Source organism: Corvus moneduloides, chromosome 15 (assembly GCF_009650955.1).
Source record: "Corvus moneduloides isolate bCorMon1 chromosome 15, bCorMon1.pri, whole genome shotgun sequence".
NCBI lineage: Eukaryota > Metazoa > Chordata > Aves > Passeriformes > Corvidae > Corvus > Corvus moneduloides.
In genome coordinates this window covers 15,885,227-15,912,600 of record NC_045490.1, presented here as the reverse complement: position 1 = coordinate 15,912,600, position 27,374 = coordinate 15,885,227, and the positions used below count along the sequence as shown (strand labels likewise).

At 51.8% G+C, this 27,374-nt stretch overlaps 2 protein-coding genes across 2 annotated transcripts; one reads left to right on the top strand and one right to left on the bottom strand.

Moving 5' to 3' along the window:
* Nucleotides 1-494: 494 nt before the first annotated feature.
* WDR55 (WD repeat domain 55) lies at nucleotides 495-2,830 on the top strand. Its single transcript, XM_032125235.1, has 8 exons — nucleotides 495-537; nucleotides 606-757; nucleotides 871-971; nucleotides 1,037-1,124; nucleotides 1,282-1,461; nucleotides 1,576-1,675; nucleotides 1,775-1,944; nucleotides 2,326-2,830. The coding sequence occupies exons 1-8, from the start codon at nucleotides 517-519 to the stop codon at nucleotides 2,654-2,656; spliced, it is 1,143 nt and encodes a 380-aa protein (XP_031981126.1). The 5' UTR covers nucleotides 495-516; the 3' UTR covers nucleotides 2,657-2,830.
* A 2,460-nt stretch (nucleotides 2,831-5,290) lies between these two features.
* Nucleotides 5,291-20,571, bottom strand: DND1 (DND microRNA-mediated repression inhibitor 1). Its single transcript, XM_032125237.1, has 5 exons — nucleotides 20,235-20,571; nucleotides 7,614-7,731; nucleotides 7,075-7,536; nucleotides 6,126-6,512; nucleotides 5,291-5,874 (listed from the first exon to the last, which is right to left on the bottom strand). The coding sequence occupies exons 1-5, from the start codon at nucleotides 20,244-20,246 to the stop codon at nucleotides 5,858-5,860; spliced, it is 996 nt and encodes a 331-aa protein (XP_031981128.1). The 5' UTR covers nucleotides 20,247-20,571; the 3' UTR covers nucleotides 5,291-5,857.
* Between the last annotated feature and the right edge of the window lie 6,803 nt (nucleotides 20,572-27,374).

Below are 27,374 nucleotides of genomic sequence, written 5' to 3'. Positions count from 1 at the left end.
GCTACTCCAAGTGCTGGCAGAAGGCTGCTCTGGGTCTGTGATGGGGCCAGCATCAGGCAAAACTTGTTGCCGCAGTGCAGGGACAGCAGGGAGCTGGGATCGCCCCTCGGAGCGGGGGCGCTGCCGGTGGTTCCTGGCTGGGCTGGGGTCTCTAGGGGGGCCCTGAAGGCCCCAGACCCTGCAGGGGGCCGAAGTGCCCCCTGGCCACCCCCTCCCCTGGGATCAGAGAGACGAGGTGACGGGGTGCGAATTAAGGAGCCCGCGGTGCGAATTAAGGAGCCTGTGGAGCCCCCAATGGTGAAGCGCTAAAGAACAGGAAAACATGAGGCGGATGGGGAACGACCTGGTGAAACGGGGCCCCGGGCGGCCTCGGGCTGGACCCCGCCGGCGGGGCGCGACCCCCGAGCCGGTGCCAGCCCGCAGCGCCGCGGGGCGGTCCCGCTGGGGCGGCCCCGTGCGAGCAAAGGGGCGGGGGTATGCCAGGGAAGGCGTGGCCATGCAAACCAGCAGCGCGCCATGGCAGCCGCCATGGAGGAGGTGAGCACGCGTGGGGCTGCGGGACCCTGGAGCCGCCGGCCCCGGTCCCACGGCCCCGCTCTTCCCAGGAGCCCCAGGACTCGCCGGAGCCGGCGGCGCGGGAGCCGCGAGTGCGGGACACCCCCGAGGACATCTGTCTGGAGGCCACGGCCAACGCCATCGCGCTGCACCCGGCGCGGCCGCTGCTGGCCGCGGGAGACGTGGACGGCGACGTGTACCTGTGAGTGGGGCCGGGGGCTGGGGAGGGGGTCCTGGCTCTGGGATCCGCTGGGCACAGGCGGGGGAGTTCCCCGGCCGCCCGCGGGTCCCGGCGAGCGCTCTCTGTGTTGGCAGGTACTCGTACTCCTGCACTGAGGGAGAGAACCGGCAGCTTTGGTCCTCGGGGCATCACCTCAAGTCGTGCCGGGACGTGGCGTTCTCCCAGGACGGGCAGAGTGAGTGCGGGGGACGTGGGGTGACATGGGGGACGCTGGGCGGGGGCACTAACGCGGCTCTCCAGAGCTTTTCACTGTGTCCAAGGACAAGTCCATCCACATCCTGACAGCGGAGGAGGGACGGCTGGAAACGCGCTTCCCCAAGGCCCACGAGTAAGTCCACACAGGAGGTCATTCCGGGCAGAACGGCTGGGACATTGTCCCCTTCCCTCCCGCGGCAGGGCCACACAGCCCTGGGCCAGGCAGGGAGAGCCCAGAGGGTTGCTCTGGGAGCCGTGACCGTGGGGGTGTGGGGCCGGGGTTTTTGCAGCTCAGCCCTCAACTGCGTGCTGCCCATCGACAACCACGTCTTTGCCACGGGCGACGATGGCGGGGCAGTGAAGGTGTGGGACCTGCGCAGGGGCAGTGCCATCCTGGAGGCACGGCAGCAGGAGGAATACATCAGTGCCATGACTGTGGATGGCAACGGGAAGATCCTGCTGACAGCCTGGTACCAGAGGGGTTTCATGGTCTCGGGGTCGGGCTCCCCGTGTCCGCTCATGGCTGGGGAAGGTGCCCTGTGCCGTGTCCTGTGCTCACAACGTGTCCCTTCCACCTCCCACAGTGGTGATGGCACCCTGGGTGTCTTCAACGTGAAGAGACGGCGCTTTGAACTGCTCTCGGAGCCGCAGAACGGGGACCTGACATCTGTCGTGCTGATGAAGGTTGGCACTGCACCCCGACACGGAGCAGGATCCCACGGCCCTGTCCTCGCTCCGAGTGTTTTGTTCTGCCTCCGCCTCACTGCCCTCCTTTGTGCCTAGAGGGGGAGGAAGGTGGCATGTGGCTCCAGCGAAGGCACCATCTACCTCTTCAACTGGGATGGCTTTGGGGCCGCCAGTGACCGATTTGCGCTGAGGGCAGAGACCATTGACTGCATGGTGCCCATCACAGACAGCATCGTGTGTGTGGGGTCCCTGGACGGAGTCATCAGGTCAGGGGGTGCGGAGGTGTGGGATGGGGTGAGGGGGAATGGAGAGGGATGGAAGGGCGTGGGATCAGGAGGGATTGTGGGGGGTGAGATTGGATAGGGAGGTGGTGGGATAGGGTTGTGGAGGGTGGCATGGGATGGAGATGGGGTGGGATGTGGAATGGATGAGACCGGGATTGTGGGGGCTGGGATGGGATGGAGAGGAATGAGGAGGTGTGGTACAGGATGGGGAGGGCTTGGGATGGGAGGGGGAGGTGTGGGATGGGGAAGGAGGGGAGTTAAGAGGGGTGTGGGACAGATCAGCCTTGCTCAGGAGGCAGGACGGGAGGGCAGACGGTGTCCCCGGGCACTGCAGGGCCCTCAGTGCTCCCGTGCGGTGCCCAGGGCGGTGAACGTGCTGCCGAACCGCGTGCTGGGCTGCGTGGGGCAGCACCTGGGCGAGCCCATCGAGCAGCTGGCCGTGGCTGAGGACGGGAAGCTACTGGCCAGCAGCGGCCACGACCAGAAGGTGAAGTTCTGGGACGTGTCGGCGCTCGGGTCCATGGTGGTCGATGATTACCGCCGGAAGAAGAAGAAGGGCGGGCCGCTGCGCGCCCTCAGCAGCAAGGCGCTGGGCAGCGGGGAGGATTTCTTCGCCGACCTGCGGGAGGAGGCCGAGCCGGAGGCGGCGGCGGCGGGGAAGGGCGGTGACAGCAGCGACAGCGACAGCGACTGAGCGGCCGCGCGGGGCCGGGGGCGCCGCCCCCTCAGCGCTGCCGCCCGCCCCTTGCGGGGGCGGGGCTCTGCGCCTGCGTCTCGCGGGGCGCGGCCAATCAGAGTCGCAGCCCGTGGGAGTGCCCGCCTACGGGGCGTGGCCACACCGTAATGGTACCGCTGTCGGTGGGCAGGACGCTGGCGTTCTGATTGGCTCCTAGGGCTGCCACTCAAGCTGGGCTGCAGGCGCAGTCTTAAAGGGGCAGCGCGTGTCGGAGCAGGTGGGGAATCTCGTACGGGGCAGCGGTTATGGGGGGTCGGAGTGAGAGGAGCCCGGAGGTGGCCTCGGGATGGGGGGACAGGATGGAGAGGGTGAGGCTGAGGGTCCTGCCGGAGGGGGTGTTCCTGACATCGGAGGGACCTGGAAGGGGGAGCAGCGGGGGAGGCCCTTCGGGGTGGGGGGGACGCGGCTGGGGTGACAGAGGCTGGGAGTGGTTGGGGGGGTCCCTGACTGGGGACCGTGATGGATGGGGGGTGGCTCTGAGATGGGGGGATGTGGCTGGGGATCTCTGGTCAGTGACTGGGGGGTTACCACTGGGAGTCTGTAGTATGGGCAATGCAGGGATGGGGGGATGTGGCTGAGGGCCCCAGGTGGAGGGGTTATGGGGGGAGGGGTCATGACTGAACATCCCTGGTGAATGAGAGGGCTCTGAGATACGGGGGAGGACATGGCTGAGGGTCTCTGGTAGGGGATGCAGCTGTGGGAGGGGAGGGGCTGATGCTGGGGTTTGCTGGTGTATTTGGGGGTCCTGGGATGGGGGGTGAAGCAGGGCATTTCTCAGGAGGGGTGAGGGGGTGATGTGGGGTCCTGGAGTGCCTGGCCAGGGCAGACAGGTTCATCGCTTTCCTGCCCTGCTGTCCCAGCAGGTCAATTACCCTTTGTTAATTAATTAAGACTTCAGATCTGTTAGAAATAAACCCAGTGCCTTTCACTTCCCAGCGCCTTGTGCTGATGGTCTGGCTCATCCTCATGAGGCAAGGACTTCTGGTGTACCCCAGGAGGGACAGACAGACTTCCAGAGAGTGCAAAAAAGAACTTTAAAAGTGCACCAAAAGGCTCTTGGAGGATCCTGGGGATTTCCAAAAAGAAGAAGGATGGGACTTGGGTGCTGCCAGAGGGACTTGGTGCATCTAGATGTGCATCACAATGTGCCATGAGTGGGGAGGGGGAGAGGGACTGGGATCCCTCCCGGGCTGGGTTCCTCCCTGGGGATGAGCAGAGTGGGCAGCGGGTGCAGGGCCTGGAACAGCGTCAGATATGGCTGGACACTGCGGCCAAGGCCCCTGGGGACCCCGTCGATTTGCTGGGGAATGGGAAGGATCTGGTGCAGTTCTGACAGGATTTCTGATCTTGGCTGCAGCTCGCGTTCCCCAGCTGATTCCTGGCACTGCCTGGGACCCCTTGGACCACCAACTGCAGCCCCCAGGTGCTGCTGGCCCAGGGGCTCATGTTGCACTTGCTGAGATGGGACGGGACATAGCCAGAGGCATTACTGGAGCTGGGGGTGGGCCATCTATGAAACTGACGGACACCTGGAGTCCCTGGAGAGCATAAAGGTGTGTCTCAGTTTGAAAGACACGTGTCTGCTGAGGAAGGCAGGAGCCTCCCTTGGAACGGAAAATACGACCCCCTTCTCTCCAAATTATAATTTTGAACTTAAGGGGGTTTCAGGCAAAGAGATGAGAAAAGGAATAACAGTTCTTTACTAGTTTGTACATGGATAACAAGGCTAACAAAGAGTAACTATGGCAGTAACAACAAACAGAACCAGACACCCGGTGCCGGCCGGGGGCTTGGGCAGTGGCCACCTGGCTCTTGAACACCTCCGAGACAGAAACTCCCTTGGAGGGGGCTCGGGGATCCCAGGGTTTCCCCTGAGGCACCCCAGCAGATGGTGAAGGGTCTTTTGTTTGGTGAGGTAGGGTGATAATAAGGTCCCAGTTCAGTGGCTGCTCTCACAAGCAACGGAGAAGCAGGACCGGGCTGGGCTCCGGTGGTGGCAGCGAGTTCTGTCCCCCCCAGGCAGCAGCTCTGACGGTTCTCTGAAGCCGAGAGAGCAAGAGGCACCAGCAGCTGCCCCAGCTCCTTTTTCCAGCCCAATTCTCATAGTATCTCTGCCCCTCCGAGAGAAACCCTCAGATAAGAAGTGCAGCCAGGTGCCTTCCCTCCTCTCCTGAGCTTGGCAACTTCTTTTGTCTCTCATAAGCACCCGGTTGTTATTGTTCCTTAGCAACAAAAATGGGGGGAAATTCCTTAAGAGAGGGAAAATCAAAGGGAAAAACCCTAACCTCCAACGAGGTGCAACCTCCCCGAGGTCCACCCAAAGACACGGGGGAGGGTGGGTATCAGGAGGCACTTGGAGGAGCCTGAGGGGTATCAAAAGCTGGTCAGAAAGAGCTCAGTGAGTAGAAGACAACAAAGATCGAGGTACCAGGGAGTGCTGCTTCCCACACAATGGGCCCACCAGGTTGTGAAGGCTCCAAATCCCACCTGTCCCTTCCCCTGCCTTTCCTGGTGTGGGGGGAGAGCACCGAGATGCGCTGGACAGGCAGGGAGCTGAGGATGCAGGAGGAAAAGATGACATGACACAGCTGATGCATTCCAGAATTCTTTAGTTTTAATCCCAAAAGAACAACATGTGGCCACACCTCCCACTCCTGAGGAATCATTCATAGACAGCTGGGAACCCCACAGCTGCTTCCTCACTACACAACCAGGTTACAGGGCACTCCTCTCCCCACACAGTAGCTCCACCAGCCCACAGAACATCTGTGGCCACTGGGATGCTCCCTGTGTGTGGCCTTGTCCTCATCTGAGGCTGTTCCTCAGAAACCAGGAATGCCGGTGGAGGAATTCCCTCCATCACACTGGCATCTGGTGCTGGCAGCCCCTCCAAGAGCTGCTGCTTCTCCAGGATCTGCTCCTCCCATGCAACACAAGCCAGCTTAAAAGAAGCCAAACTGGGCAGGAAAACCAACAACTCAAAACCAGAACCAACTCAAGGGCTGACCGGGGACAGGGCAGCTGCCGTCGACCAGAACAGTGGCCCTTATCCTCCAGAGCCAGCTCTCAAACCATTGCAAACAGCTCAAAGGAAAGCTGGAACAGGGCTGGGACCCCAGCAGGGCTCAGGCTCTATCATGGCTTCAGCAGAGCGGCTGCCTACGTCAGCTGGCAACCTGCAGTGGAGAGGGAAGAATCAGGCTCTGCCCTCACCCCAAAACCCCCTCCTCTTGCATCCTGTGCTTCCAACCAGGAATCCCACCTGCAGCTCAGAGGTGAGTGTTTCAGCCCTGCCTGCCAGCCTGGCTCCCTCCCTGCACCCCACCCCAGAAGTGCCACAGCTCCACACTCCCAGGAGACACTTCAAGACTTTGGGAGAGGCAGGAGGTTGGCACAGATGCCATGCAAGGACTGACCAAGGACTCACCTAACACCTGGAGAATGTGCAGGGCTGCTGCCATCTTGACCTTCTCATGCTCGCTCTGGCCCTGCTTGTCCTGCAAGACCCACGTGAACCCACTGATGGGCATGTGGTATCCTGGGATCACCACCTGGTACCAGAACCGCTGCCACCCGTCGGCGTTCACCTGGACACACTTGGTGGTGAACAGGGGTGTCCTCAGGCGATGCCTCCAGCTCAGGATGTTCGGGCACTCCAGCAATGGAGGCAGGGCTGCCAGCCTGGGCACTGCCAGGCTCTTGTCTCCGTGCACTCCGTTGGACGATGGCTCCTCCTCCCAGAGCTGCAGCTTCTGCTTCATTTGGGGGTCCAGCCAGTCCACCCTCATCCCTGCTCCCCTGAGCCTCAGGTTCCCTAGGAGACAGGAGATGCTCACCTGCCCACCATCCCATGCCATCCCATGCCATCCCTCAGCATCTGTTGCAGTGATCTCCAGGATTTTAGGGGCAGCTTGACTTGAGGGGCAAGGTGAACAGATATCAAAACCAAATGCTTCTCAGCTGGGGCAGAAATGGCTACAAACCAGGACTTTGGAGGTCCCAGCTGGACGTCTGGGAAGTGTGTCCCATCAGGACATTACAATCGTGGGATGGGGCTCAGCGGGATTGAGCAGCTCCACTGGGAGGGTTTAAGGGATACTGAGGGGTTGGGCAGATCCACTGGGAGGTTTAATAACTTGGTCAATGTTCTGGATGCCCTGAACTGGTACTGGTGATGCTCCTGCTCTGAGCAGGCAGACCTCCAGCAGCTCTTTCATCCCACCACCACTAGGACTGCTGGAAATCAACTGTACCATGGGCAGCTGACATTCCATGAGAACACGGAGAGAGCAAGGCTGAAGTCACCTTGCCGCCAAGCCTGGAGGTAGGAAACACCAGGAAGACCAGCCCAAGCAGCATCCCTCAGCACCACTCACCTTCCGTCAGGGCTTTTTTGGCCAGGGCAGCAGCCTCGTGCGACCTGTACTTCAGCACAGCGAGCTTGGCGGGTCTCTGGCAGGGGCTGGCGTGCAGGGTGACACTGAGGATCCCCTCAGTGACCATCTGCAGCATGGCCTGCAGCTCCTGCTGGCTCACCGAGATGTCCAGGCCGTTGACAATGAGCTCACACTTCTGCGTGCTCCGGCACACCACAATGGCGCAGCCCTTGCGCATCTGGAAGCGGTGGAAGGTGGCGATGGCGTTGCTGGCATCCTGCAGGGAGGTGTACCTGGCGTAGGCGAAGCCCCGGTTGAGCCCGCTGAAGGTCATCATGAGGCGGAACTCGTAGAGCTTCCCCACGCTCTCGAACAGCGGGATCAGGGTGTTCTCGTAGATGTCCTGCGGCAGCCTCGCGATGTACACCTCGGTGCCGGCTGGTGGTGGGCCGCCCACCCAGCCTGCAGGGGACACGGTGCCCGTGGTGAGCCCTGCCGTGCTCCCAGGGCCCCACAGCTGAGCTGCTCTCCTGACATACCTGGGGGAGGCCCTCCGTAGCGCCTCTGCCCGTTGATTTGCACCAGCTCAATGCCAGTCTCCTTCTCCCAGGCAAGCAGGGCCATCTTACTGGCCTCGTTGATTCCGTTGGTCCACATCTGAAGAAGGAGATGATAGTGGTGATTGTCTGAGCAAAGAGCTTTCAGCTCCCAACTGGGAGCATCCCAACCCCATGAGGGAACTACAAGATCCACTGCCAGCCAGCCAGTAGTGAAGCAAATGAACCCCTCTGCTCTCTGAGACCTGAGGAGCCTCCCAATACTGCCATCCCAAGGATTGTCCAAGCCTGCTCCACATGACTAAGTCCAGCAACTTTGTTAGAGCCCAAAGTCACCAGCAGTTCCCTACAGCCCTGCAAGGGCTTGGAAAGCCAAAATGCAGGCAGCAGCTGACAACTGAACTGGAAAGCTGGTGCTGCAAGAGGGGGCTGGAGCACAAAGCCAAGATGACCCATTGTATCATGACAGCTTTAAAGTGAAAGACAGTGGGTTACATTGACTATTGGGAAGAAAGTCATCCCTGTGAAGATGGTGAGGCACTGGCAGATGTTGCCAGAGAAGCTGTGGCTGCCTGCAAATGTTCAAGGCCAGGCTGGATGGGGCTTGGAGCAACCTGGCTTAGTGGAAGGTTGCCTGCCAGTACAGAAAAGATAATATTAAAGAGAAACAAGAACTGACAACTGAGCTGGAAAGCAGGAATGCAGCTGAGTTATTATTGTCCTGATGCCTTAGGTTTTAGCTTTTATATTTTTCAGATCCTGTACTGCCTAGTATGTAACTCTGAAACTTCATATAGCCTGTCAGCTACTGTTCTCACATTTTGGTTAGACATAACAAACCCTCTCTGGGCCTGAACTCAAGGACACCTTGTTGTCCCAGGCCCTGAAATAGGTAAACTGAGCCTCTGGACAGGGGGAGCAAACTTGGGGTAATGACATCATTGCCTGAAATTATCACTGGAGAATTAACCCTGATATGCAAATGGACCAAACTTATAAAAGTGTGAAAAACCCGTGACCCAGCATCCATCTTGGGTGGAGCCCCTTGGGAGCTTCTGACTGCCCAAGGTGTTCCTATTGAAGGCACTCAATAAATACCTACTTTTATTCTCTTAATCTTGTCTAGCCTGTTTTCAGGTAGCCACTTGAAGGCATCAGTTCTGGCACCCCATGAAAGGACAAGGAGGCTTCTGGAAAATCCTCTGGACTGAGAAAACATCCAACTACCCCCCTCCACCCCCTGGCACTGCGAGGGGGGGGGGGGCTGCTGTAGCCACAGTCCAGATGGTGTCAGAACCCAAGAATCCTCCAAATTCAACACAGAGGCACAGGGGTGAGTGAGTAAAACTGCTATGGTGTTGTTAGTACCTGGGTTTGGTGTTAAGAGATCTCTCATAGTTTTGTTTGGTGTGTGGAAGAATCTCTGAGGGTCTGAGGGAGGGTTCAGTTTGTTTTGTTGTTTTCCCCCTGTTCACTGTTTGCTCATGAGAAGCAGGGAAGGGTGCTTTCCGAAAAGGAGCTTTAGCACTGCAGTGACAAGGTCTGGCCTGAAGCTGACAGTAGTGCCGTGGGTTAAACTGCTGGCACTGCGGATCTAGGGGCTGTGAGTTTGAGCCCTGTGTGTTCCTTCTCTTTCAGCTTATTAGTGTCTGGTTAGGTTGCTTTGCTTTATTCCTGCAGTTTTTCCTGTAAGTGCAGACATGGGATGTATCTCCTCATGTGAAGATAGAACTCAAATATCCTGAGACTCCCCCTTGGGCTTGATACTGAAAAACTGGTTAAAGTTAACCAGGAAAAACCCATTGCTCTCAAAACCTGAATTGATCAGCCTGTCTGAAATAATTTGGTCCACTTTTGAATTAAATAACAATGAGGCATGGCCCAAGTTTGGCAGTTTAGATGAAGAATTAATATCAAATCTGGTATCTCACCTATGCTAGGACCAGTATTTCAGAGAGTTTGCATGTGTGAGGCTTTTTATGCTTTTATCATGTAATGAAAAGCTATAGGGACCTAAGAAAGAACAGCATGTGATGCTTTTAAGAAAGAAGTGGAAAAAAGATTAAAAGAAAGAGCCTGCACTCAGTCCACCATGTGTGAGGGGCAGGGAAGAGCTGGAAGCAGATCTAGTGGCTGACTCTGAGACCGGGGCCACCTACCATTCCAGCTCCTCCCTCACTCCCGCCACCACCGGGGGTTGCAGGGGGAGGGGGATGACACTCGGCTTCAGTGGAGGAGGAGGAGGCTTCAAGGAGGCGGGAGAGGGGGGACCCAGCCTTGCCAAAGCCCCCATCGATAAAAGAAGAGCGGGGGTGGCTCTGGCAGCCGGGGATGGCCCTGGCAGGGCGGGCCCGTACACTTTGGTCTGGACGCACTTCCCTTTTCTGCTCCGCCCCCCGCCCCGCTCCGCCGCTTCCTCCTGGGTCGGAGGGAGCGAGAGGAGGGGACAACCAGCCTGTGCAGCCCACAGCACCGGCCCTGGAGGTGGAGCCGGAGGGCAAAGCTTCCCATGGAGAGGGTGGGGACAGAGCCTCCCACCGAGAGGGCGGACAGGGGACCTCCCATCAAGGGGCGGTGCCTCTGCCTCCTCCAGAGGTAACATGGGCGCTTGAGTTTCCATGGCATCACCATTCGCCTGGAGACCGGCTCAGGGGATGGCATCATCAGAGTGAGCCCAGCTGAAATTCCCAGGTGGAGTAAATCCTGTCCAACGGAGACGGACAGCAGTATCCGCTCGGGTAGCTCCTCCGGAGAGGAGGATGAGAGAACAGCTGTTCTGATCAGAGGAAAGAGGGGAAGGATAGCGAGAAGAGCCATAAGAGAACAAAGTCCTGTAGCAAAGCGGACCAGATCTAAAAGGGAAGACCCAGTTTTACAGGCCCCTCTGAGACAGGCAGTTGGTAACCAAGGGCCTGTATATATAAAAGTCCCGTACTCTCTTATAGAGTTAGAACAGTGGAAGACTACCGTCGGAAAATAGAAAGAAAACCCAGATAAAGTAGCCAATTTGGTAGCAACAGCAGTTGCCACACAGAACATTGACTGGAGTGATTTGAAATCTGTGATGGACACATTGGTTGATCACACCGAGAGGGAGATGGTTAATAAAGCTATTTTAACTTCTGTAGAGTCACATATCGCAAGCAGATCCATCCAGGGCACAGTTGCTGAGGTTTTCCCATTGACTGATCCAGGGTGGGACCCTAATTTACCAGAACAAATGGCAAGACTAAAACAATACCAGAATCTCATAGTGTATGGGTTAAGACATGGTGTCACTAAAGCTCTAAACTGGCCAAAGCTTTACAAAGTAAAGCAAAATCAAGATGAGTCTCCCACTGATTTTTTAAATAGGCTAGGAGAAGCTGCAATTAAATATACAAACCTAGATCCTGATTCGACTGAAGGGAAAGCACATCTAACTCTCCTGTTTATAGGTCAAGCTGCAAATGATGTAAGAAGAAAGCTGCAAAAGTTAGACGGGATTCAGGACATGAGTAAATAGTTAGAGGCAGCCTGAAAGGTATATCGGGACAGAGACCTTGGTGACAAAGTTAGACACCATCCTAGCAAGAGGGTTAGTCAGGAGAAATCACCAACAGAACTTCCCCTCTGGACAAAGATCAGTGTGCCTTTTGTAAGAAAAAGGGACATTGGAAAAACAACTGTCCGGTGTTGAAGAAGAAATCCCCAGTTGCCCAACTCATTAAGGGACAAAACTCAGAGTGATGGGGACCGAAGGCCTCTCCCCCAGCAGAGCCTTTGGTTATAGCTGAGCTTGGGAAAGACGACATTGAATTTGTGGTAGATACCGGAGCAGCGTATTATGTGTTAAATACTTTAGAAGGGAAATTGAGTCAAGATACTGGTCATGTCGCTGGGGTGACAGAAATAGTATTGGTTAGGGTGACAGAAACACGGCCCTTCTTCCAACCTTTAAAATTCAAACTGGGGAAGCACTGGGTAACTCATCAATTCCCTTTATATGCCTAACTCCCCGTAACCATTGCTGGGGAGGGATTTATTGGAGAAATGGGAAGCAGAAATTAAATTTAAAAAGGGAAAGGGCGTACAATTTATAATTCCTGAATTAAATTTGTCCAAGTTGCCACACTTTTTATACAGAATAGATGTGGTGAAATCCCCACTGAAGTTGAAAATGCCATCAATCCAATAGCATGAGCCACTGATGTCCCGCGAAGATCCAAACAAGCAGAACCAGTGAGTATTGCACTCAAACCAGGAGCCACACTGGTAAGGCAAAAGCAATACCCTTTGAAATTAGAAAGACATAGGGGATTGACATCTGTAATTGAAAAATGCCTCCAACGTGGGTTATTAGTGCAATGTGAGTCCAGGTATAACACACCCACCCTTTCACTGAAGAAAGCTGATGGTAAGAGTTATTGATTAGTGCAAGATTTAAGAGCAATTAACAAAATTACAGAGGACATACACCCAGTAGTAGCAAATGCCTTTTGATCACACTGACAGACAAATGTGGCAGGGCATATCACCCCTCTCCCCACCACAGGTAGCCAGTGCAGATAGGAGAGATAACCCAGGCAGGCAAGGCCCAGCAAGTATCATCTCCTGGCACCAAAAGGTGTGCCAGCTTAACAGATGTGGGAAGAGATAAAAGAAAACAAACACAGGTGACCAAAAGGCCTGTTTTACACTATAAAATTACTACAGGTTATCACAGAGGCAGAAGTCTCTTACACACTCCCTGGGAACATGCGAGACAATTTCTCCCCAAAGCTTGGATGCAACTTTGGGGTTACTTTTCCAGAAACTGAGGAAAAGGATTTCCATGTGTGTCCCTTCAACAATTGGTAGTAAAATACATTGAATCCTAATCAATACTATTTCTTCACTAGCCATATTAAAAAAAAAGGTACCTTATTGTGCACTGTATATTTAGACAGTAATAGCTTCTTTTGTCTTTTTTTCCTGTGTAATGATAGTTTAAGTCTTATGTCTGTTAGTTTTGTGTCTATTAAATAAATAATTCATTCTATAAAAGACTGAATCAGCCATTATTAAAGAACCTGTGAATGAAAGCGGGTTTTGGGGTGCTGGCCATCCCTATAAAGCTACTGCCTGCTGCCAGAGGCCTGGGCAAAAGGCAGGGACTTATCTAAACCCCTTCACATCTAACTCATAACAATGAATTAAGGGTGGTTTACTCTTGTAGACCTGAAGGATGCCTTTTTCTGCATTCCTGTACATAAAACCAGCCAGGAGCTCTTTGCTTTTGAGTGGGAGAATCCCAAAACAGGGAGAAAAAGTCAGCTTATTTGGACAGCCCTATCCCAGGGTTTCGAGAATAGCCCAACAATATTTGGAAACCAACTAGCAAAGGAATTGGAGGATTGGAGGAGACAAGAGCCAGGAGGGGTTATTCTTCAATATGTTGATGACATCTTGATTGCAGCTAAAACACGAGATGACTGTGGTGCCTAGGTTTTAGATTTATATTTTCCTGATCCTGTACTGCTTAGAGTGTAACTCTGAGGTTTCTTGTAGCTTGCTAATTTCTGCTCACTTGTGCTAGGTAGACATAACAAAGCCTCTCCTGGCCTGCTCTCCAAGGTCACCCAGACTGTCCTAGACCCAAAAAGTATAATCCAAAGAGCTTCTAAGGGGGGGCCAGCGGAGGGGAAATTACATCATTGAACTGAAGCTTTAACTGGAGAATTAACCCTGCCATGCAAATGAACCAAACATATAAAAGTGTGAAGAACTCGTGACCTGTCGTCCATCTTGGGGTCCATTTTTGGCAATAGCCTGTGGCTCTCAGGGTGTACCTTTGAAGGCCTTTCAAATAAATACCTATTTTATTCTTTTACTCCTGTCCAGTCTCTGTGTCTAGGAGGCCCCTTAAGGCATCAACTGCATCCAATTCACTGTAAGCTTGTGAAACTTTTTGGGACCAAGTGGGTACAGAGTTTCCAAAGATAAGGCACAGATTGCCAAAGAAGCAGTAGTTCTTTGGGACTTTAAATCTTTCGTGGACACTGCCAGCTCAGCAAAGAATGGAAAGAAGCCATCTGCTGACTTCCAGAGCCTCACACCGTGAGAGAGATGAAAGCTTTCCTGGGAATGGTCGGGTGGTGCCAACTTCAGATACTGAACTACAGGTTACTGGTAAGGCCCCTGTATGGAGCATTAAAAGCAGCAGAAAAGGAAATCATTACATGGACTGAGAGCATGAGAGCTGCATTTAAACAGCTGAAACACACTCTAATGTCAGCTCCAGCACTGGGTTTACCAGACTTAACTAAGCCTTTTGAACATTTCACACGAGAGACTCAATGTGGCATTGGGCGTATTAACACAGCGCCTCAGAAGCCAACGGAGGGCTGTGGCTGACTTTTCCGAACAGCTGGACAATGTTAGCCACGGGTAGCCTCGGTGTTTGAAGGCCATGGTGGCTACTGTCATCTTGATTCAAGAGGCCTGGAAACTCACCCTTGGACAACACATTGTAGTGTATGCACCACATGCCATAGCAGCAGTACTGGAACAGAAAGGAGGACATTGGCTGTCCAGCAATCGGATGCTTAGATATCAGTCACTGCTGTTAGAACAGGATGATGTTACCCTGAAAACAACTTCTGTTGTTAACCCTGCCATGTTTCTGTCCTCTACCTTAACTGACGATGTGCCTAAGCATGATTGTTTGCAGACAGTCATGGAGGTCTATTCCAGCACACCAGACCTGAAGGATGTGCCCCTAGAAAATCCAGACTGGGAGCTGTTTACAGACGTGAGCAGCTTCATGAGAAATGGTAAACAAATGACAGGTTATGCAGTAACAACCCAGGACAAGGTGATTGAGGCGAAGGCCCTGCCAGCAGATGTGTCATCACAGAAAGCTGAACTGATTGTGCTGACAGGAGCCTTGGATCTGAGCCAAGGAAAGAAGGTAAATATATGGACTGACTCTAAATATGCATTTAGTGTTGTCCATGCCCATGGAGCCATCTGGAAGGAGAGGACTGTTGAACGCTCCATGTAATCAAATCAAACATGCTGAACAAATCCTTGCCCTCTTGGAGAGCATCAGAAAACCCACAGAAGTAGCCATCATGCATTGTAGGGGTCACTAGAAAGGGAAAACCACTCCAGAACTGGGAAATTGCTTTGCTAATGAAACAGCAAGAGGAGTTACAGAAAAAGGTATTCCAGTAATTCCACAGAAAGAGATTAATTTGTCAGGGCTCATCCCAAAATATGATCAGGCAGACTACAAGTTCATTAAGTTTCTTAAGGTTGAGATCACAGAGAATGGATGGCTGTTACACCAGCGAACCAGGTTGTAGTCCCACCTCTAATCCTTCGAGAGCTAGCTCAAAGAGAACATGAAAGCACACATTTCAGGGTTGAAAATCTTCTGAAACATCTAAAAAAGGTACTAATAGGAAAAGGAATGGCTGATATTGTACAATCAGTAGTAAGCAAATGTGAAATCTGCTGTAAAAACAATCCTGATACGAGGAAAAGAGTTGTGTTAGGAGTAACAAAGGCAGGGGATCCTCCTGGAGATTACTGGCAAATGGATTTTGCTGAGTTACCACGCGAAGAGGGATACAGGTACATATTGGTATTAGCTGACACCTTCAGCAGATGGCCTGAAGCTTACCCCTAACACAGCCAAGGAGGTGGTGAAAGTTTTGCTTAATCAAATAATACTGAGGTTTGGGGTTCCTTTGGGGATGTCATCAGACAAGGGACCACACTTTGTTGCAACAGTGATTCAGGAAGTTAGTCGGATTTTGGGAATTGCTTGGGATCTGCATACACCTTAAAGACCCCAAGCAAATGGTAAAGTTGAACGTATGAATGGAACCCTAAACCACAAATTAGCAAAATTTGTCAAGAGACATCCATGACGTGGGTTAAGGCCTTGCCTATAGCCTTACTGAGGATCCGCATACAACTGAGGCGGAGGGACAACATCGGTCCCTATGAAATATTGTATGGCAGGCCATATCAAATTCCACATGTTCCAGGTGAAATACACGAGGGGGAAACTTGATTTGCAGAGATCTCTAATGGCTTTAGGTTCCACTTTGCAGAAGCTCCAGAATTACATTGTGTTATCCAGACCCATAGGACTGGACACCCCGGCACATCCCTTCCAGCCTGGAGATTGGGTCTATGGTTAAGTGGCGGGACAGTGACCCTCTACAGGCCGAGTGGAGAGGACCATTCCAGATTCTGCTGACCACCATCACTGCTGTCAAAGTCACTGGCAAAGGATCCTGGATTCACTACTCCAGAGTTAAGAAGGCTTCTGCTCCCAAAACAACTGAGAAAACAGAGACTGATACAAATGAAGATGATGTAGTTTAAATGATTCTTTCCTTGTGCTTGTTATCTACACAGTTGGCAACCCTGACCCAGGTTTGAAACCAAAATTTGCATATGATTCTGGTCCAAAGTGTATCCAAAGATATTCATCTGGATACAAAGCTAACAACTGATATGTAGATCAAAGTGGAAAGATCAGCAAAAATTTGTCTACAATTTGAGAACTAACTCAGATCTTACATTAGATAGCATTCAAAGTAAATACATTGAGTTTTGATTTGACACTGACTTCATGGTTACCAAACTGGCCCTAGATTTAAAAACTGTTCAGAGCAGTTGTAATTATAATTCTCATTTATATATACTGCTGTTAGACACATATTACTAGTAAATATTTTGAATAGAGTCTCAACAAGGTAGAGGCCTTGTCAAGCCTCTAAGGGGGGGGAATGATGCCTTAGGATTTAAGCTTTTATATTTTTCAGATCCTGTATTGCCTAGTATTTAACTCTGAAACTTCATATAGCTTGTCAGCTACTGTTCTCACGTTTTGGTTAGACATAACAAACCCTCTCTGGGCCTGAACTCAAGGACACCTTGTTGTCCCAGGCCCTGAAATAGGTAAACTGAGCCTCTGGACAGGGGGAGCAAACTTGGGGTAATGGCATAATTACCTGGAATTATCACTGGAGAATTAACCCTGATATGCAAATGGACCAAACTTATAAAAGTGTGAAAAACCCGTGACCCAGCATCCATCTTGGGTGGAGCCCCTTGGGAGCTTCTGACTGCCCAAGGTGTTCCTATTGAAGGCACTCAATAAATACCTACTTTTATTCTCTTAATCTTGTCCAGCTTCTGTTTTCAGGTAGCCACTTGAAGGCATCAGTTCTTGAAAACAGAACAGCTGCAGAGACAGTTACAGGAGGAACAGAAAGAAAAACAAATTTGGAGGAAAAAGTTGAGTTAATGCTTATGCGGGCTCCAAATCCTCCTGACATCATGCAGATTAGAAAATTAACTGCATCTCCTGAAGATTGGCCAAATTCTGCCTTGTTACAAAATGGGATAAAATTAGAAAAGACACGACCTCTGATGCACAATTGGCCAGGAGCGTTGCTGACATTTTACAACACAGTGAAATCCCCACCTGTGCAACACTAATGCATGGCTGGTACCGCCACGAAAATCACCTCATTCCACATCTCACTAATATGGGTGAGATGTGGGATGGAGTGATTTTTGTGGCGATACCAAGAATACTACGTGTAATGTAGTCATTCAATGGTCAATACTAATTGACCATTCCCAGGAACTATGATTTACAGGTTGTCCACCCAGAAAACAGAGGTGGAAAGAGTTCTATAATCAAACATTATTTTTAAGAATTCCAAAAATTGCAATTCCCCTCCCCCTGGGCAAAGGTGAAAAAAAACCCTCACTAAAATTAGCAAAAAAAAATTTAGAAGTTGTATCATTTCCAACAGGAGCAGCACACCCCCAGATTCCTGTTATAGCAGGATGCATTTCAGGAGACAGAATGGAGATGTTCTGAATGGGAAAAGGGACTTTTATCTCTAGTCTGAGCAGTGAAAACAATGCCTTGGTGTGGCCACCTAAAACACAGAGACTAGACAAGAATAAGAGAATAAAAGTAGGTATTTACTTGAAGGGCCTTCAAAGGTACACCCTGGGCAGTCAAAAAGCTACATCTAAGATGGACGCTGGGTCACAGGTTCTTCACACTTTTATAAGTTTGGTCCACTTGCATATCAGGGTTAATTCGCCAATTATAACCTCAGTTAATGATGTAATTACTCCAAGTTTGCCCCCCCCCCCCCCCCCCCCGAGGCTTTAGTTTACACATTTTGGGGCCTGGTGTCCTTGAAGAGCAAACCCAGAGAGGGTTTGTTATGTCTAACCAGCACGAGAGAACAGTTGTTAACAGGCTGCACGAAACTTCAGAGTTACACACTAGGCAGTGCAGGATTTGAAAAAATATAAAAGTTAAAACCTAAGGCATCAAAACAAGCTCACATTTTCCATATAAGCAAGTACAATGGGCCAAAAAGGTGGAATTCAATAGGTTTTCCACACCCCATGTTAGCCCCAGTCAAATGGAAGCACAGAACGGGCTAATGGCCTGTTGCCACATGACTGAGTGGGACTCAGGGTACTTCACCAACTAAACAATAGCTGTGGCCTGCTCAAGCATTCTTTGCAAACCCTGAATGAGGTGCTTTACAATCCCGACAACCTGTTACGGTAAAAGCAACACGAACTGGAACTGTGCCTGTGACTAACTAAACCTCGGGGTGCTTGGGGAACTACCGACAGCAGTGGTACAAACCACAGAATTAGTGCACGGTGGCTTTTTTCTTTCTTTAATGGGATAAGAACCTGTCCAGGCAAACCCTGCTGAGACTTGTATGCTTTGACTTTTTCAGGAAATGATGCCAGCACATCTCCACTGAAGATCGAGTTATCCACTGAAGGACTGCTTATTCTCACAGAATGAATCAGCACCAGAATGAACCAGACTGGGCATATAAATCACCAAGCCTGACCCACTGGATGGAAATCTTCACTTTTTCCATCTGTAATAGTCACCGTGGCAATGGCTGTAACCATGCTTAAGTCTGAATGACCATTGCTAATGAACAAGCCATAATTGTACAAATTCAGGAGCTTAGCCTAACAACATGAATTTGGCAGAGGGTTAATATAACTTTAATATGTGAAGCACAACTTTCAACCAACAAGGGGGAAATTTATTTACTCAGCTTCCAATATTGACACAAAATATGAAAGGGAAGTTTTAGTGGAGATACAATGTATCCGCAACTGTAAGTGGGTAATACATACTAGCACAGCAAAAACTAATTTAAACCTCACAGTGCATTCCACTACCTCCCAGGCTCCTGACAAGATTGGTGAAATCTTACCTCCACAAATTTCTAAATTTGGATGGCATGCCATCAAATATACCAGCCAAAACAAGTGCTATTTAATCCTTCATGGTCCCTCAAACGAGTGGAATTATCAATGCAGGTTAATATCTCTGCAATTAAACCTGCCATTTCTGTCTAATCCCTATGCACAGTGGTCGGCAGGGTTGCATGGACAGACTCTGACCCCTCCAAAACCATCAGGGAGAGAGAGTGACTGGTATCCTGGGGACAGAACTGGGAGCATTAAGTTACACAGATGCTGGAGTCTTAGCAAAAAAAAAAATAAATAAACTCATTAACAAGTGATTTATACCAATTTAAAGATCCATTACGATCTTTCTTATCAGCATTAGGAACTAGCCAATGGCCCTTATCAGATACCTCAGTGCGAAAGGATTGAGGTACAAAATCACCAGCTAATAGTGAATGCCACCAGGTGGTGGCACCTCTATTTTCGAGGGGTTTCATCTTTGCTGAAGACCAAAAACCACCTCCGAATGAGGGTGAGAACTCCCACTGGGGAAATACGTGCTGAAAGCGGGATAAAAGACCATCCCCATTCCTTCCTCAGAGCCTCGTGGCCCGGCCCTGTGGCTCCCGGGATGGGTCCCAGCCCGGGGAACCGGCCCGGGGGTGCCTGGGCTGTGTGGAGAGGCAGGACCCAGCTCCCCTCGCTCAGCCCCCGATGCTAACGGGGGACTCGCGCACCTCCGGCACCGGCTGACCTCGGCTCATCGCGGGGAACGGCGCGGGGTGCGGCGGCTCCGCGCTGGGACCGGCGCTGCCCAGCCCTGTCTGCGCTCCCAGCCGGGGCCCGGGGCTCTGGCACCCGCGGGAAAGGGCGCCCGACGTGAGCCCTGCCCGCACCGGGGCTCGGGGGCTGCGGTCCCCTCGGGAAGGGCTTCCCCGAGGTGAGCCCTGCCCGCACCGGGGCTCGGGGGCTGCGGTCCCCTCGGGAAGGGCTTCCCCGACGTGAGCCCTGCCCGCACCGGGGCTCGGGGCTCCGGTCCCCCGGGAAAGGGCTTCCCCGACGTGAGTCCTGCCCGCACCGGGGCTCGGGGGCTGCGGTCCCCTCGGGAAGGGCTTCCCCGACGTGAGCCCTGCCCGTACCGGGGCTCGGGGGCTCCGGTCCCCTCGGGAAGGGCTTCCCCGAGGTGAGCCCTGGCCGCACCGGGGCTCGGGGGCTCCGGTCCCCTCGGGAAGGGCTTCCCCGAGGTGAGCCGTGCCCGCACCGGGGCTCGGGTCCTCGCAGGAAGGGCTTCCCCGAGGTGAGCCGTGCCCGCACCGGGCTCTCCCGCCGCCCTCACGGCCGGTCCGCCCCGATAGCGCCCACCTTCTCGTCCATCGCCGACACTCCTGCTCTTCGTGATGCCCCCGCCGTTCTCGTCGTTCCCGCCGTCTGGGCCGGGGGAGAAAAAGATCCAGCACCGCCCCCCGCGCCGCTCCACCCCGGACGTACCCCGCGGCAGCACCCGCCCGCGCCTTCGGGGCCTCACCTTGCTTTGCTTTGCCATGCGGTGTCTTGCCTCCCTCTCCTTCTTGTACTTGACCACTTGTATGCGAGGCGAGGCACGGCAGGGGTAGAGAAGGGAAGTAGTTGCTGCAAGAGCTACAACAGCACCACCAAACTCCCAACAGAATTGTCAAGGTTGGAAGAGACCTTCAAGAGCGTCTAGTCTTATCATCAGTGTGAAAGAAATGAGAAGGAGGTGTCTTTACAAACAGACTGGTAGATAAAGCTAGATACTGAGTGGTGAAATAAGCAATGGGAGTGAGAGGAAAGATGTGTGCTATTATCTCTACAATTTGATGTGTGTTAATGTGTTTGAAATGGGTCTTAATGTCTCTACTAACTTTGGGCAGCAGGTTCGTTACTGGGCCCAGACAGTTTGTCTCCTGAAACAGGCAAGGGTCTGCACCAGCCTGAACTTCTGAACTTTGGGGTAAAACAGTAGGTTCAAGGGGGGATATGTGGTAGGCGGTTCGGGAAGGCTGCACCTTCCCAGTACCTCAGCCGATGGGGAAAGGAAGAGGGCAACGTGCGGCCGGAGTTAGGATAAAAGGGAGGCTGTGCCCTCCAAAACCTCGAGAGAGAAAACCTCGCGGGCGTGTGTCCCAGTGGCCTCTCTCCCGTTATTCAAATAAAGTTGAAGGACTCCTCTGTCTCCTTTTTGGGCATAAACCCCTGGCATTTGTGGATTTTCCGGACAATTAGGGGCTCGGTCCGGGATCCTTCCACCATTTGGGTCCAGCACATGGTAAGAGGAGCTGGAGGCGTGCCTCACCCAGTTTTTAGGTGACCAGCTCCCTTCGGCGCTGGCTGGCACCAGGAGATTGATTGGGCACCCGAGACTGCTCAGGAGACAGACGAGAGGCAGACTAGGGGGGTCCATGAAGAGTCTGTAGGAAAGGACCACTGGACATGGACGCCCAGGGTGGGCAGCAAAGGAAAGTCGAAAAGGGTCTCGACTATAGGGATGGCGATCCCAAAATACCTCCTAAGGGTCCTTTAGGAGAATGTTAAGACGGTTTACACATTCTCCCAGAGATAGTTAAGGACATGGACGCCCAGAGGGGCCAATAAGAGGCACCGAGAAAGGGTCTCGGCAGCCCACGGCCAGAGCGGGCAATATGGTGTTGGTTTGGGAAAGGATTGGTTGAAGGGGAGTGTGTAGAAATATGATTGAGGCAAATAGCAGGGGAGGCTATGTGATAAGACTGGGAAGTTCTCTGCCTTATTTTTAAAATCTGCAGTCTAATACAGGCCGGCTGCAGGTCTTTTGTATTCCCGGATTCCAGGAGAGGGAAAACAGGGAGGCGTTGTTCCTACACCCCCACCCCCCTCCCCGGGTCACTATGGAAACAGGGTGGAGGATTTGGGTTTGTAAGGGGGTTCCTCTACAGTGAGGAGTGCCGAGGCTGGGTGCGAGAGTGCGGGATCGGCAGCAGGGGCTGGGGCTTTTGGGGGAGGTGCGGGGCCGAGCTGAGGCTGTGGGGCAGCCGGGGCTCAGCGCCGGGCGGTGCCAGCGGGGCTGCAGTGGCCCCCCGGCCCCCATGAGGTCGCAGAACGACCCGGCCGCCTGCCCGCCCCTGTAGAACCATCGGCTGGGCTCTCCCGCCGGCACCTGGTGCTTTACAGAGCTTGTGGTGCTGCGAGAGCGGCCCGGGGGCCCAGATGGGTGTGCTGTGGGGCTGTCTGGACTCTGCGGCTGGAGGGAGCGGCTTTGGTGTGCGGTGTAAGAGACAACGTGTCACCAAAGCCTGGCCTGACACACGAAGGGGTTTTGTTTGTGTCACTGGAGAAACGAGTGATTTTGAGCTGTGGGAAAATGAGCTCGAGGAAAGGCAGAATAAGCCTCTGGATGAAGTGGTTAGAAAGTGTACGGAGGAAGGGATGAGGAAAAGGCGAAGGCAAAGGCGATGGCAGAGTTCTTACAGAGCCGGAGGGCTGAAGCGCAGGGCCCAAGGGACCCGGGCTAGAAGAGACGGGAGCAGTCGCAAGGACGTGGCAGAGGCATTCCCTCCTCGGCAGGGGAGAGCCGACCGAAACAGCGGCTGGGAAAGAATCTGCCATTTTACCGGGGCTCAACTGAGAAGTGTGTTTCCTAGTAGACACGGGAACTTCTCTGTCTCTGTCAAATGTTCTTTTCATAAGTGGGAAAGATGATTGGTGAGCGTGTGTGTATACGGGGATGCCGGTGAGAGTTTGCTGAATGTGTGAGATGAGTTTGAAAAGCATGAGTTTCTGATTATTCCCAGTTGTGATTGTGGTTTGCTGGGAGGAGAGTTTGATAGCTGTAGTTGGAAATGCAAATGGGTGTTGTGGGGAGTAATGGGGAGGCTAACACTGTTGTGAATGCTGGAGTGAACCCAGAGGTGTGGGCAGTCCCAGGGGAATATGGAAAACTGGATATGGAGCCTCTCCACATTACTCTGAGGTGATCTGGACAACTGCTGTCTAAAAGCAATACCCTATTTCAAAGGAGGGGAAAAGGGGGTTGCAGCCTGTTGCCGAGCTAAAGGCAGGTCTTTTGGAACGGTGTTTGTCCCCCCATAACACTCCTATCCTGCCAGTTATGGTGCAGGACCTGAGAATTGTAGGTGAAACTGTTAAATCCAGGCACTCCACGGTACCAGGCCCTTTTACCATCTTGAACCGGATTCCCTCCTCACACTGCTACTATTCAGTACTTGATTTAAAGGATGCTTTCTGGGGATGCCCTTTCACAGAGGATAGTAAACAGTATTTTGCCTTTGAGTGGGAACAAGAGGGAGAAGGGATTATTTGGGCAAGACAAGCGAATTTACTCCATCCCCAGGAATTGGGTTATTTCAATATGTGAAGGACTTGCTCCTGTCTGGAGAATGGGAGGAGGTGGTAAGGGAAGCCACTGTGAAATTGTTTGGTTTTCTGGCTGGAAGCGAGGCTTGGAGTGTCTGAAGGGAAGGCACAGGTGATGGAGAGAAAGGTTAAATATTTGGGACATATTTTGACTGAAGGGTTGCTGTGTATTGACTCAGAGAGGCTGCAGGGAATTTTAGATTGAACTGTTACCTAGGACTAAAAAGGCAATTTTTGGGATTAATAGGGTATCGCAGGACCTGGGTTGAGGACTTTTCTGTTCTGGCCAGGTCGTTGTATGGCTTTTTAACCCAGGATAGTCCCAATGTTATTGTATAGACACCAGAAAGAAAGCAGAACTTAAGAAAATTAAAAGAAAGGTTGAATAATGCCCCAGCTTTCTCTCTCCCAGGCCCGGAAAAGGAATTGGAATTGTATGTGAACTGGTTCCAAAGACTGATTTCTCCAGTGTGAATCATTCATGAATGTGGAAATACCCTTTAGAAATACTGCTTTTCTGGTGATCCCATGCCCAAACTTAGGAATGGTGAAGGAATTTGCTGAGCAGAGAATGCTGAAGGTAGCCAGAATTGTAATAAGCAGCGTGGTCCTCTGGTACAGGCCTGTGCCAGAGGAATTCTAGTGCTAAAATGTTCGCGAAGAGGGGGGATGGCCCCACTGTTTGCTCTAACGGGAACTGAGGCTCTTTTGTCTGCAGAGTTGTGCAGCCACGGCTTTGATGGTAACTGATGGCAGGACTGTTAAAGTCTGGCACCAAGTTCTAGCTGGATGACCTGCACTAGGCTGTTACAGTGTGAAATGGAACCAGGGGGATTTAGAATTGAGAAATGGGGATGGGGAGTTTAACCCAGCCTCCTGTTTAACTGGCCCCGAGAAAGGAGCCTTAAAGGAGGCTCGTGACTGTGTCCAGGTAACAGATCTCCAGACTAGAGCTGGGGAAGATTTACAAGACCCTTCTGCCAAATGAGGAAGAGGTGTTTATAATGGATCTTCAAGAATAATGGGAGGAAAACGAGTTATCAGATGTACTACAGTAAAGGGAAGGGAATTGCAAGAAGGGGAGAAGCTACCATGCACATGGTCAGCACAAACCACAGAATTGCATGCCTTAATAAAAGCCTGCAAACTGTATCAAGAAAAGGTAGTGAATATTTACAGATTCAAAGTATGCATGTGGGGTGAGTTTGGAAAGCTGGGAGGAGAGAGGTTTGTTAACTTGCGGGAGAAAACGTTTGCTCATGAGACCTCAATTACTCACCTATTGGAGGTGATGAATTTATCAAAAGAGGTAGAAATAATACATGTTAGGGGACATCAGGCAGGGTACTCAGGAGAAACAATAGGTAATCAACTGGCCAATGGAGTGGTTCAGAAATCAGCACTTCTGCCACAAGTCTCCAGGATCCTCCCTCTGCCGCCTGTGACCCAGCTGTTGCCAGGGGAGGGGGGAAGTGGTGGTGCTGTCCTTCCCACCAGAGGAGTTGGAGATAATTAAAGGTGGGGGGGCAGAATAAAGAGGGGACACTTTAGTTACAAAGGACAGTAAAGAGCGGATGCCAGGAGCTTTGAGCCTGCACGTGTTAAAACAATTCCATGGGGGGAGTCATTGTGCCTCTCGAGGATTGGCAAAGACCTTCTCGAGATGTACTGCCTTAAATCTTTTTGTTTAGCAAAACGAGCTATTGAGGGCTGTCTGGCTAAAGTTAATAGCCAGACTACAAAGGAGACTGCAAGGCAGGGGAATGACCTTGGGCTGTCCATCCTTTCCAAGGATGCAGGGTGTATTTTGCTGAGATGCCCTGGGTGAGAGCTTAGCTATCCTCCGGTAGTGGTATGCCTGCTGGCAGGGTGGCCAGAGGAGTTTCTAGTTGCTTCAGCAACAATTTGATAATTTAATAAATGATTTCTGAATATGGGATTGTGACGGGGAAGCCAGTTTTACAGGGGGATCCTTCAAGGGATTATGGCTGCTTTGAGAATTCAGTGGGACCTCCCTACCCCCTGGCACCCTGAGAATTCAGGTCAAGTAGAAAGGATGAATGGAGGAATAAAGAAACACCCTTTGAAGCTGGTGACAGAAACTAAGATGCCATGGGTATGGCTTCTGCCATTAGCTCTGGCAAGAATAAGAGCTGAACCCCGAGGAGATATTCAATTATTCCCCTTTGAATTGTTTGGGATTCTTACCCTGTTGATTTTCAACGTGGCAGGGAGGTGAAGATTTGTACTGGGACCAGTATGTGGCCAGGATTCTGTGTCCAGTGCAATCTCTGACAGGAAGCCCAGTTAGCACAGACTTTGCTGTTCATAACAACCAGCCCGGACTGCAGAGACAGCAGCCAGGACAGCTGCACATGGAGGGACCCATCATACTTGAGTCAAGGCCTCTGAAGCCCTGGAGACTGGGACTTTTCAGCAGGAGGAAAAGGATGGGAGCCCTTGGCTAGCAATAGCATCTACAAGGATTAATGGGCTAATGTGAACTGTCATTGACTACTTTGTTCTCTGTATTTACTGCATAGGCTGTACCTTCCCAGTACCTCAGCCAAGGGGGAAAGGAAGAGGGCAGTGTGCAGTTGGGAGTTAGGATAAAAGAGAGGCTGTGCCCTCCAAAACCTCGAGAGAGAAAACCCCGTGGGCGTGTGTCCCAGTGGTCTCTCTCCCTTTATTCAAATAAAGCTCCTCTGTCTCCTTTTTGGACATAAACCTCTGGCATTTGTGCATTTTCCTGACAGGAGGAACCATAAGTTCCACAGGAATTCCACTAATTGACACAGGCTGTTACTGACTCAAGGCTGTACTAAATCCCTGGGCTTAAAGAAAAAGAACAGAGACACAAGGAAGAAGAAAAAGGCAGGGGGCTACACATTAGAAGGGGGCCTGTATTAAATGATTCAGGGAGTCTGTACCTTTTAAGTGCCTCAGCCAATGGGGAAAGAGAGAGGGAAATGCTTCCAGGAAATGAGGATAAAAAGGAGGCTGCATCCTCCAGCAGCTTGAGAGACCCCATGAGAAATGCCCATGGCCTCTACCTTTATTCGAATAAAGTAACAGGACTGCTCTGTCTCCTTTTAGGACATAAAGCTCTGGTGTTTGTGGATTAATTTTCCTGACAAGTGCAATAAGACCTCAGATAACAACGTCCTGAAAAGATAGGCAGGGTTTGAACCTATTCATACCTGCACAGCTGGAAGGCTTTGTGCTGCTTTTTCCAATACCTACTAACAAAGATGAATTTTTGGGGGGGTCAGAAACATCTACTATGAAGAAATCCTTCAAACGATGTCTGATGCACAGGAGAGTGCACTGGCCTAAATCTCTACTGCATTATGAAGTGCACCTCTGTGAAAGACTGAGATGTTAATGGTTAATGGCTCAACAATCGCCCATTTGTGGAGGCAGCAGGGGCTTTGCTGGCTCTGGGTCCAGGGCAAGGACAAGAGTTTTTGGGGGTGTGGTGGCAAAACCTGATCTGCATGAGACAGAGGGGGTGTACACCCACCACCAGAGGCTCTGGGGTTTGAACCAGATCAGGGAGAAGGCCAGACAGACCATGGTGCTTGTTTTCATGCCAGTGTCCTCCCCCTGCCCTCAAGGAAGGGTGACGTTCACACAGGACATTCTCCCACTTGGGGCTGAAGGTTTTGATCCCTTCTGATGGGGCATAACTGGCTCAACTTTGCTTGAGTGAGAGGCAGGGTCATGACTTAGAAGGGGTCATAAAACATCAAAGACCCTTCAGACAGTGTAAAATTCCCCTCCCCAGGAAGGTACCTGTGTGTTCCAGCTAAACCTGACTGTGTATTAACCCACTGAACCTTGTGTTTCTTTGGCTTTCCCCCACCCCTGATGGATCGTGACCATCGCTCAGACCACCAGACATCAAAATTGCAACAATCAAGTCTCTTCAATCAAGTCCAGTTACTGGATCCACAGGTGGTGAGATCTTTCTACTCTTATCCTTCCTTCTGCTTTCTTTCTTACACATTTTCTTACCTGTAATTCCCATGCTTTTATATTGTTGCATTGCTATAGATAACAACCAGAATGGTTACACATCTGCTTTCCATTGCTTCTAAAAGGTTCCAAAATAGACCCTACAAATATTTA

Excerpts from the sequence above, each read along its gene's own strand:
- WDR55 (XM_032125235.1), top strand. The coding sequence starts at position 517 with ATGGCAGCCGCCATGGAGGAG. Across the intron at positions 758-870 it reads GTGGACGGCGACGTGTACCT|GTACTCGTACTCCTGCACTG; the intron begins GTGAGTGGGGCC and ends CTGTGTTGGCAG. Across the intron at positions 1,945-2,325 it reads TCCCTGGACGGAGTCATCAG|GGCGGTGAACGTGCTGCCGA; the intron begins GTCAGGGGGTGC and ends TGCGGTGCCCAG.
- DND1 (XM_032125237.1), bottom strand. Across the intron at positions 7,537-7,613 it reads CTACGGAGGGCCTCCCCCAG|GCTGGGTGGGCGGCCCACCA; the intron begins GTATGTCAGGAG and ends TGTCCCCTGCAG. Across the intron at positions 6,513-7,074 it reads CAAAAAAGCCCTGACGGAAG|GGAACCTGAGGCTCAGGGGA; the intron begins GTGAGTGGTGCT and ends CCTGTCTCCTAG.